Source organism: Rhincodon typus, chromosome 13 (genome assembly GCF_021869965.1).
Source record: "Rhincodon typus isolate 14 chromosome 13, sRhiTyp1.1, whole genome shotgun sequence".
NCBI lineage: Eukaryota > Metazoa > Chordata > Chondrichthyes > Orectolobiformes > Rhincodontidae > Rhincodon > Rhincodon typus.
Window position 1 is genome coordinate 28,021,112 of NC_063344.1, and position 11,919 is coordinate 28,033,030.

Below are 11,919 nucleotides of genomic sequence, written 5' to 3' on the forward strand. Positions count from 1 at the left end.
AATTTTTACCTGGTCGATTAACTTAGCTATATTCCTTTGCAGACTCTATCTCCTCTTGAAAATTTACTTTTCTTTTGGAATGAGAACGTGGTGTGTAATAATGAAAACTTTTGCCTGAATCATTCACTGATATTATTTCTTCATTTTTATTACCATTCTCTCAGGTTTATTCTCGAGCAAACGAACAAGAGCCATGTGGATGGTGGCTTGCCAGAGTTCGGATGATGAAAGGAGATGTAAGTTAATATTTCAAATGATCGAGAAATTTTAAACTGGATTGTATATTTTTTAAACAGAAATACTTGACCTGCAAATTATGCTAGTCAAGGATGAGAAATATTTGAACTGAAAGCAAAGTACAGTGGTCCCTGGAGGTTTGAAATAAAAACAAAATGCTTGAGAAACTCAGCAGGTCTGGCAGTTGGTGGAAAAAGGAATTGAGTTAACAGGACAAAAGAATCATATTGGACTCGATGTTTATTCTCTTTCTCTCAAGTGCTGCTGGACTTGCTGAGTTTCTCTAGTACTTATGGTTTTATTAAAAGAAATTTTTGCTGTTTGGCAAAGTAAATGGGCATGAGACTCTGGCTCTGGTCTCGTGCGGCAGATTTCAGCTTTGTGTGCCCCTGTCCATATCCTACTCTTGATAGCTGTTGCCTGTTTGCACCACCTCTATCACTGCCAACAGTACCAAGTGCCTTTTTGACATAAAAGGCTACACTCAATGGCCTGTTGGTTTCTGAGATCTGAACCTGAGCTCTTGACCGAGGTCAGTGGTTTGCCATTTGCTACTAGTACACATCCTGGTGGTGCTGGTTAAAGAGAAGCCACAGCCTGCTAAAGTAGGAGTACTGACCGTGATCTAGAGCGAAGTCTGAAAAGGAAGGAGAAATCCTGGTTGGGGGAGGGTTGATAAGGAGGAGAGGTGAGTAGTTTGGCATTGGTGGGGAGGAAACCTTTGCGTGGTTGGCAGTGGAAGAGGGAATGGCTATCAAATGGGGCCTGGTTGGGAGCGGGTAAGATGGAGATGAGGTTTGGGAAGAGGAATGCTGAGTGAGTGGAGTGGAGGTTAAAAAGGGTTGATGAGTGAGTGTGCATGTGTATGGTGTGTGGACGAAGTGGTTGGAATGGGATTTGGGTGTGTATAGGTGGAAGTGAGAGGAGTTTCACTGAGTCTTCTTATCACCAGCAAATATGGCAAGCTTGGCTAAAATCTCCATGAGTACATAAAACTGCAAGGATTTTTACCAAGTCCTTTAAAAACAAACATGAACAGTTACGTGATATAACATTACATATGGATCCAAATGCAGCATTTAATGATGACATACTGAGTGTTACTGTGTTGTTTTATCATAGTCATATTTTTGCTGGCATTTGGAGTCACGTTTTAATTTTCAAGAAGTTTTTTTTTTCGATATGACTTTTTCTAGACCCCAATTGTTGTGGTTGGTTGGCTCGCTAAGCTGGTTCATTGTTCTGCAGATGTTTCATTACCCTGCAGGGTAACATCATCAGTGCAGCCTCCGATGAAATGCCATTGTGTTTTCCTGCCTGGTATTTAAACTCTGGTGTCCATTTGAGCTGGATTACCTCACTTCCGGTTTTCCTTCGCAGTGGAGTGTAAATAGGGTCCAGCTCTGTGTTTATTGATGGCTTTCTTAGTGGAGTACCAGGCTTCTGGGAATTCCAGTGCTTGTCTCTGCTTTGCCTGTCCCAGGATCTTGGTGTTGTCCCAATCGAATTGGTAATTCTCCTTATCCATGTGGATGGAGATGAGTAAGTATTGGTTGTGTCTTTTTGTTGCCAGTTGATGTTTGTGTACCCTTGTGGTTAATTTCCTTCCTGTTTGTCCATTATAGTGTTTATCACAGTCTTTGCAGGGAATCTTGTATATGACATTGGTCCTGTCCGTAGTGGGTCTTTAGTCTGGGTGAGCAGTTGGTGTAGGGTTGATGTGGGTTTGTGTGCTACTCTGATGCCCAGTGGTCGTAGGAGTGTTGTGGTCAGTTCAGATGTGTTCTTGATGTAAGATAGCGTGGTGAGTGTGTTGGGGCGTGGTAGTATCTTCCTGTTGTCATCCACAACCCAAGCTACAAATCTACTCTTAAAACTTTACAGCCCCCAATTGCCATCGCAAAAGTGAATTAAAATGTGTTAACATTGGAAAGTGGTTTGTGCAGCATTGCCGTAGTTCTCTGGTTTTCTTTTGGTTTTACGTGATCCAACAAAGTCCTGTTCTCTTGGTATGGACTTCATTCTGTATATGTACCAACTGCATTGACTGTTGAAGTTGAGGTTCCTTTGGTAGTCTTACACTAAAATGTTGGTCCACGGTCTTGATGGTGTTAGAAGGGAAGCACAAAGAAAACTACTGTTTCTACTCATTGGAGTCTAACAATTTCACCTATTCGAAGTGGCCTAGGAATATTTGCATTTCACTACAGACTATAAAAAAAAGCTGTAATAATACAAATCCTTTGCAGACATATTTCAGACTTTTTTTTGTCTTAAGCCATTCTCAGTATTATGATTTTGTAAATCGAGCATAGAGTGAAAGTGTAAATATTAAGAAATTTTAGTTAAGCTAACAATACTGTATGCAGTTAAAATATCATTAAATAAACCATGATGTCAGTTGAGGTTGTCCAGTTAGAATCAATGAAGTAACATAGTTGTAAGGAGAGACTTGAGATATAAGGATACAGTAGAGAGAGCAGTGAGAAGCTTTACTAAAGGTTTTTCAAGTTATGTTTTCAAAATGTGAATTGGGAACAACTTTTTGTCTTTTTGGTTGGGCAATCTGAAAGACCATTGATTAAATGGTTACTGACACTGAGGATAGCGAATATGAGATGTGTGCTTATGTTGTAAGTTTATTATAATATTTTACTAGAAGGGATTGTTGAACTGAAGACCATAATTGAAACCTTCTTAAATGTTTGAATCCCTCCTGTAGTAGTCTCTTGAAGACAGATTCTTTTAAGAATCTAAATTTACATTGTTACACTGATTAGCCCCTGAATTTTTATATTTTTAACAAATATCCCTATCCTTTTATTTATCAGGTACTTGTATTAGCTATATGTCAATGTTAAATTTGCATGCATGAAACACCTCTACAGAAGGACATGCTGTAGCTTTTTCTTTTAGATCAGTTTGACTAATGTTTTTAAGCATTTTATAGACGTACATCCTTTTTTTTGTCCAGATTTGACATCCTTTTGTTTTATGCAGTTTTACGTAATTGAATATGCTGCCTGTGATGCAACGTACAATGAAATTGTTACTTTTGAGCGATTACGGCCTATGAACCCAAACAAGACAGTTACAAAGAATACTTTCTTCAAGTGCACAATTGATGTTCCTGATGATTTAAGAGAAGCGTAAGTAGAGAACAGATGCTTGTCTTAACCGTTTTAACTTGTTGAAATGTTCTTATATTCTACAATAATTGTGAGGATAAAAATAAGGACCACTTTTCAGTTAATGAGATTGACCAACTGCTGAATTAAAATGTCCTCATGATTCCCTATCATTTGTCTCCTGCAATCAGTTTATAGTTCTGACCTTATGTACATGGAACATTACATCTGTCATGGTGCCAGCTCATGTTACTACTGCACAAGTCAGACCCCAGAATGAAATCTGGCTTGATTGTGTTTTTTCCATTTTAAGGTCTTCCATTGAAATATGAGAACACAAGTATTGCTCATTCTACTCTCTGCTGACCTAATGGCTTTATGTTGTCTCTTGTCAGTCATAACCTTTATGGTATAAACAAACCTCCATTCAAGTTCTAGGAAACTCATACTTGTTTAAAATCATGGTTCCAGAAAGACTAATCTGCTTAATTTTTAATCCCTTCTCAAAATTAAACACACACATGCCAATAGTTTTAAATCCAAGCTCTCTTTTCAAAACAAAACTATAAATTGCACGTCTTAAAATGAAGTAACAGGTGACAATTGGGTACAGAAGGGCAGTTAATGTTATGAATATGGATTTTGAGAAGTTGATTGAAGTTGAACATAATAGCCTTTTTGATAGCAAAAAATGAATGCTGTAGAATTAAAAGTGCTGACAACTTTAGTGCAGAATAGGCTCAGAGGTAAAGAGGAGTGTTTTTGATCAGACAGGTTGGACGAATATAGTGTCTGCAGGGAATGATGTTGGGATCACTGGACCTTTTCGAGGTACATTTATGAATTGCATTGCGACTAGTAGGAGGAATTGTTTCAAAGATCACAGATAGCATAAAATATGGGAATTTAAACAATGAGCAGAATAGCAGTGACTTGGGCAGGCATGTGATAGATGAAATTTAATGCTTTTCAAAGGAAGAATGAAGACCATAAAATAAAAAAACTAAACATTAATGGAGATTTGGGAGTTCATCCACATAAATGTTAGGTGGTAATGCTTTATAAGCAGAGGATGGAGAACTAAAGCAAGGAAGCTATGCTAACCAATTATAAATCACTGCTAAAACTTCAGCTAGTGTGCTGTTTCAATATTTGGAAAAAAAAATGTCAAGGCCTTTATATAGGAAGCAGAGGTGATTTACTAGATAGGTACCAGGGATGAGGAATTTTGTGGAGGGACAAGAAAGATTATGATGATTGCTTTGCATGAAGTAGATAGAGAAGGCTGAGAGAGGATTTAGTACATGTATTCAATATTATGAAGAGTTTTGATAGAATAAGTGAAGACCTTTTTCAGTGGAGAAGTTCAGAACTAGAAGACCAACTGTAATAAAAGATTGAGGGGCATAGAATGGTAAGGAAGGCACTTTTTAAATTAATAGAGGTCAGCAACCAGGGGGCATATCTTGACGATAAGAGAAAGAAGGTTAAGATGAAATTGAGAACTTTTTTTCCTCAACAAGCACGGTTATGGTCCAAAACACTCTGCCTGAAAGAGTGATTTGAGTCAGAAACACTTGTAACATTTAAAAAGTATTTAGATAAGGCCATTACAGTCACGGCTATGGGAAATGGGATTAGTACAGTCGGATCTTTGACTGATATATTCAAGGTTTTGCCTGCATTATCCTTCAAGTCAATGTCACTTTATAATATTTGTTTTCAAGCATAGCTTTTGCCTTTGAACAATGTTTGATTTTAGTTTCTCCGTGGTATTTATATTTGTTGCTGATGGCAGGAATATATCATCTGGATTTAACACTGCATTATTTTGCTCATCCAGCTGTGCACATGAAAATGCACACAAGGACTTTAAGAAGGCAACTGAAGCAGACTGCATTTTCTACAGTGCTGACACTGGTCAATTATTGGTTTTGGTAAGAACTAAGATGTTTAGATTTAATTCTCAAAACTAATTTTTGATAAACTTATAGGCCTTTAGCAAGCTATTCCAGTGTGTAGAGCTGATCTCCTTATCTAAGGAAGGATGTACTTCCTCAGGGTTAAAGAGGTTTGTCAGATTGATTCTGGGTTTGAGGGGGCTGTGCTACATGCTGAGTATTGAGTGAAACTGACCTGTGTTCTCTGGATTTTAGAGGATTGAGGGGTAATCTAATGAAAACATTTAAGATTCTGAGGGCTAAGTAGGGTAGATGCAGACAGTGTGTTTTCTGTAGATAGAGAATGTAGATCTAGGAATCATAGTCTCAGAATATGTGTATTGATTGACTGTTTTAAGACTCCAAGAAATGTCCTCACACAGTTTTGAATCTTCGGGATTTTTGACCTCTGGGAGCCTTCAATGCTTATTCACTAAGTACATAACAGGTTGGAAATGGAGGTATAGACATGAGCTGTATAGGATATTTCTAGTTCTTATCTATTTACTGTCCTGTTAGAGTGATGGAGACTTAATTAGTCGTTACAGTTTCAAATGATAATTAGGCAAATGAGCATGAGGTGCCTGTTGTCTAACTAGAAGAGCAACTAAGTGCACACTAATGTGTTGGTGGCTGTGGCTGTGGCTGACTCAAAATATGCTAATAAGAAACTAAGTAAATGTGGTGTTGGAGCATTGCTGTGATTTTAATGGGCTTTTGTTTATTGCAAATTATATAGATTCTTTTTTTTTGAAATCTAGTCTACCAAAGAGGCCACAGTGAAAAGAGTCAGTATTCTTAGTGATATGCACTTGCGTAGTATTCGCACAAAGCTCATGCTTGTGTCCAGGAATGAAGAGGCAACAAAACATTTGGAGGTAAGCAAAAATATTGTCTTGCTGGATTGCTTGTTTTCAAGGATAGCATGTAACTTGTTAATTAGTGTGTCTTTCCTGGAGACCAAGGATCTGAAGTACAAAAACCTGCTTAAAAGGGGATGAGGATAGAATTAATTATATGTCAAAGGGGTCATGAAAGGCAACATTTTTATTTTTAAGAGATAACACAGTTGTTGCTGGAGGAGCGGAGCAGGAAAGTTGACGATTTGGGTCGGGACCCTTCTTCAGTAAGCTCAGGACCCTTTTTCTGATGAAGGGTCCCTACCCGAAACGTCAACTTTCCTGCTCCTCTGCTGCCTGGCCTGCTGTGCTCCTCCAGCTCCACACTGTGTTATTTTGGACTCTAGCATTGGCAATTCATACTATCTCTGATTTTTATTTTTAATGTGTTTGTGCCATGGCAAAGTGACTGTTTGTCCTTACTGTAAAGGACAAGCTTGGCGAGAGATGGAGGTGATCAAAAAAGTTGGGTTTTTAAATACCTTTTTAAAGCTTCATAATTTCTGAATTTGGGAATCCTTGATTCTAGAAGACACCTCAGAGATTCAAGATGTTCAGAATTATTTTTTGTTTAGTTAAACCTTTTTATATTTTCTTATCAAGATGACGGGTGGTATATTGAACCACCAGCACTGGTATGATTTAGGTGGCCTGAGGATACTTCACAACTGACTGGGGAGGTGTTCCAGCTCCACTTATCCACTTAATTTTATAGCACAGTTTGGTAACTAAACAGAATACTTGAACTTGCATCCACTTGTTCTACTGAGATGTCCTTAGAGCTCAACTTTTTTTAAAAATCTGCAGGTTTATCTATATAATAGGATTTGTTTAGAAAATATAGAATTATTTCTAACCATACAAATTATTTTTCAAAGGATTACATTCAAGAGGCAAGAAAGATTCTCACCTTTAAAAAAAAAGGATGTATTCATTGAGGAATACAAATATAAGAGAATAAAAAAGGCCATTCGAATTATGTTATTCTACGGATTAATTCTAAAATTGTTATATCTGGAAATTCTAGGAAAAGAGGATCAGTTTAAGTTGGATGGTGTTTCCTTTTCTGTGAAAAGGAAGGTGAGAACTTTGCATCGAGCTTGAAGTAAAGTGCAGTTTCTCAAGTAATTCAATTGTATACTATGGAATTAAGGTGAAAGCTAAAAACAGTGGAAATAAGAAACAACATGGGGTTCTAAGCAAGTAGATTATTAAAATGTTATGGTACAGAAAATAATTGCGAGGCTAATGAAATACTGGCATTGTATTCTGGACCTCGAGATATAGAGGACAGTAGTCATGTTTCAGCTATCCAAAGCTGTAGTTTGACCAAATCTAAAGTATCGAGAACAGTTCTAGGTAAAACACCTTTAGGATTTTTTAGCCGTGCAGGGCATTTAGCATAGATTTACCAGAATGATGACTGAACTCCAAGGTTTAAATTGAGGCAAGCTTAAACTAGTTAGGGCTGTTGCCCCTGAATTTCGAAGGTTACAGGGCGTTTAGTTGAAGTTTTTGTTAAATGAAGGGAAACAAGTAAGGTAATTAGAGATTATCTATTTCTACTGCTGGAGAATCTAGCACTGGAAGCATTCTTGAAAGAATAGAGCTAGACCCATTCAGGAGTGAAATTAGGAACACTTCCACATACAGATTGGTGTTGTGCAAATAGCAGTTGATGCTTGATCACTTGTTAACTTTTTTAAATTTGAGGTTGATAGATTGTATAATCCAGGGATACTAAGGGATTTGACAAATGTAAATAAAAGGAATTAGGTGGCAGAATTGCCATGATCTAATTGAATGACTGGTGAAATAGGTTCAAGGACCTAAATAGCCTACTTATGCTGTATGATTCTTATAAACTGCTGCATTGTATGCTCTATTTATTCATTTACAGCATGTCAAAAAAGACAGATTGGGTGGTATAGAACTTGAGATCAAAGGTACCTTTTGTTGAAGCTTTGTCTTCTACTCATCAGGGCAATTTACAAGAAAATACTAAAGCCAAGGGAAAACAGAATTTATGCTGAATGAGAGGACAATGCTGAACTTTTCAATGGAAAATGCACAAGTTAATGATGACGAACAGCTTTTCTAAAAATTATACAGGTTGACTGTTCAAGGCATTTTCTTAAGAAACAAACAGGAAAATGGCTATCACCTATTTTGTTGAATTGAAACAAATACTGTGTGCGTGCATGTTCAATCAAGTATTTATTTAATCTATTAATTCCCTTAATAGTATTTGTACACAAGTCTGAGGACAACTAAAAATTGTACTTTGAGATTCAGGTTGTTTTGAATTATTTTGTTCTGTTAGACCATTCATAAATGGTTTAATCAAGAAGATGAGTGGTATTATGAGAAGTTATCACTTGTGCTACGCTGGGTAGCCCAAGAATTATTTACAGTTGATTGGGGTGTTCCAGCTGCATTTAATCACTTCTGTTTACATTGCAGTTCAGGTCACATTATGGATTGGGAATTTGAACTCTTATTCACCACCTCTGTAGCATTGATACAATGTTTATAGTGCTACTATGACAAATTAGTGTTTCAAGATTTTTAAGTCTTTTGCATCATGGGCATTATTTCATTATTGGAAATTGTAATTGCTTTTGTCAGCAAATATAATTGCTACCAACAGAATCAATAGCATTCAAGCAAACCTGTTTAAATAAATGACATAAACCAGGTTTACATACCAGAAATTTTTAAAGAGTTTTCTTTTAAAAATTCTCATTTGAATTGCTTTGTGTTCACTGTTTATTCATGACTTTCGCACATGTCTAGTCTGTGTCAACTGAAAAATTAGCTCATGTGATTTTTTTAAACTACCAGAGTACCAAGCAGCTAGCAGCTGCTTTCCAAGAGGAATTCACTGTCAGAGAGGATCTCATGGGTCTGGCAATCGGAACCCATGGTTCCAACATTCAGCAAGCAAGAAAAGTTCCTGGTGTCACAGCAATTGAGCTTGATGAAGAAACTGGCACTTTTAGGATTTATGGAGAGGTAAGCTTGCAGGTGCATTTTATTCAATCTTTATTTATTCATTCAACACCTTGACAACTAACAAAGGGAGCATGAAAAAATGCTTACCATTATTCCCCCGAAGAACTACTTAAAGAAAGTGTCCAATAATATTAAGTACATGTTACAGACTTATGAAACTTTGAAGCTACTTTTTGATTAGATCAGGGTGAAAAATACTTTCACTGTAATTCCACTGTTCTACGTGTTTTTAAGCATATCTCCCTTTTCAGGTGTTTCATCTCTTCATTACTCTTCTTCATCCACAAGACACTAGATACAGTATACTTACAGTTTTGATGGACAAGTTTGTAGGAAGTTCTCAAATCAAGAATTTTCCAGTAGCAATAACTTTGCAGTAGGGTGTGGTTCAGTATACCAGGAAGGACATTTTCACATGAGCATGGGGATTTAATATCAGTGGAGTCGTCTGAACAGCCAGGAGTAGAAACCTTTTTAATCCCTTGTCCCCCACACCATTCAACTTACTTTGCAAGAATTTGTTATGCCTTCTGGGCTATGAACTCTGCAGGATGATCTGGAAAACATTTTATAAACATTTTTATATAATAAAAATTCATAAAATTTCCCTTGTTTAGGCAGTCTTATCAACTTCTTGAAATCATCGATTCACAGAATCGATGCACAAAAAAGATAATTTGGTTCATCAAATCAGCCTATCGTAATCTGTACGTGTCTATGAAATTTCCTTGTTCTCCTTACAGCAGAGGAGATTAACTTCAGAATTTCCAACTAATCTTGTCAGTAACCCCCAATATCCCTAGGATCATTCCAGTAAATCTCACCTGCATCATTTTGGGGACCTTCTCATCTTTCATTGTGTTGTGACTAAAACTGAATGCAGTTTTGTATTTGGGGCCTAACCAAAGATTTGTATAGGTCCTGCATAACCCCTCTGCTTCTGTAGTCAATGTATTTGTTTATGAAGCCCAAAATATCATAAATATCCTGATCACATTCTCAATGTGCCCTGCGCCTTCAAACATTGATGCATTTGCACCCTAGATATTTTTGTTCCTTGATTTGATTTAATTTATTTATTATCAAATGTATTTACAACAATTACAATGAAAAGTGTTGCTAAAGTAACCACTCTGTAGCACCATCTTAAAACACAAAATAAACCAAAAACCAAAATATAAAGCCAGAAAAATAAAACAATAAAGTCCATTTTATAGTCTTATCTCAAAGTTAGGTAGTCTTTGGAACAGCTCCTGCTTCGCTCAGCCATGGGCCTGGATCCAGGCTCCTCCACCCCGATGCTTTGAGTTCATGCTGCTAAACCAACGATGTGATTTGCTGCACTGCCCCCGTGCTGGAACAAAGAGTCACCACACTCCGGTGCCGTCTGATTCCACCAACACTGCCACCATGAATTCATGCTGGGCCAACCCTGCTGAGGCGGCCAGTGCCACAGGGTCCTGTGCTGGGATCAAACTCGTCAAATCAGACTCACTAATTACCCTACCATATATCAAGGACATTTCAGAGATGACCACAAGACTGCACAGACCCCTAGGTATCAGGGTAGTTCACAAACCTACAACAGCTACTTATGAACGTAAAGGATCCTACACCCAAAACCAGCATAACTGGTGTAATGTACAAAATGCCATGCAAGGACTGTGAGAAACACTACATAGGCCAACCCGGATGAAAACTGACAATACGGATATACAAACACCAACTAGACACCAAGAGACACAACCAATTCTCACTTGTCTCACTAGACACGGACAAAGAGGGTCGTGAATTTGACTGGGACAACACATCCATAATCGCACAAGCCAAACAGAGGCGCCAGGGAATTCCTGGAGGCCCGGTATTCTAATTGGAACTCCATCAACAAATGCATTGAATTAGACAAAAAAATCCCGAAAGAACTGCAGGTGCTGTAAATCCAGAACAAAAACAGAAGTTGCCGGAAAAGCTCAGCAAGTCTGGCAGTATCTGTGAAGAAGAAATCAGAGTTAATGTTTCGGATCTGGTGACCCTTCCTCAGAACTGACGGTAGCTGGGATACTGTTGGTTTGTATGCAAAAAATAGGGAGGGGGATGGGTCAGGGAGTAAGCGGTAGGATGGAGCCCAAGGAGAGAGAAGAGCAGTTGGATAGACAAAGGAGTTGATAATGATCTGTCTAGGAGGGATAGCTGTTAATGGGGATTGTTAGTGACTAACAATAGGTAGTGTGTAATGGCAGACTGTGATAACAAGGCCTAGTTTGTTGGGTAGGGGGTTGGGACATGGGATGGTTTAGGCCCTAAAATTATTGAAGTCGATATTGAGGTTGGAGTGCTGCAGGGTCCCCAAGTGGAAAGTGAGGTGTTGAGCTTGTGTTGAGCTTCGCTGGAACACTGCAGCAAGCCAGAGACACAGATGTTGGCCAGGGAACAGGGTGGCGTGTTAAAATGGCAGGCAACTGGAAGCTCAGGGTCTTGCAAGCAGAGCGTAGATGTTCTGAGAAGCAGTTACCCAGTCAACCTTCCTTTTCCCCAATGTAGAGGAGCCCACATTGTGAGCAGCGAATGCAGCAGACTAGATTCTGGGAAGTGCTGCTTCACCTGGAAGTTATGTTTGGGCCCATGGATGGTGGGGAAGGAGGTAATGGCCGGGTGTTGTATCTTTGCCAGTTGCAGGGGAAGGTGCTGTGGGGCTATTGG

At 38.3% G+C, this 11,919-nt stretch overlaps 1 protein-coding gene across 5 annotated transcripts in view; it reads left to right on the forward strand.

The window, feature by feature from the left end:
- The window catches only part of fxr1 (FMR1 autosomal homolog 1), a 118,788-nt gene that overhangs the window by 32,975 nt on the left and 73,894 nt on the right, over positions 1-11,919 (forward strand). For all 5 annotated transcript variants that reach the window (XM_048604184.1, XM_048604183.1, XM_048604185.1 and 2 more), the window contains exons 4-8: positions 165-236; positions 3,238-3,386; positions 5,209-5,302; positions 6,067-6,183; positions 9,049-9,219. In XM_048604184.1, the coding sequence (XP_048460141.1) occupies positions 165-236; positions 3,238-3,386; positions 5,209-5,302; positions 6,067-6,183; positions 9,049-9,219 (603 nt within the window). The remainder of the gene's footprint in view (positions 1-164; positions 237-3,237; positions 3,387-5,208; positions 5,303-6,066; positions 6,184-9,048; positions 9,220-11,919) is intronic.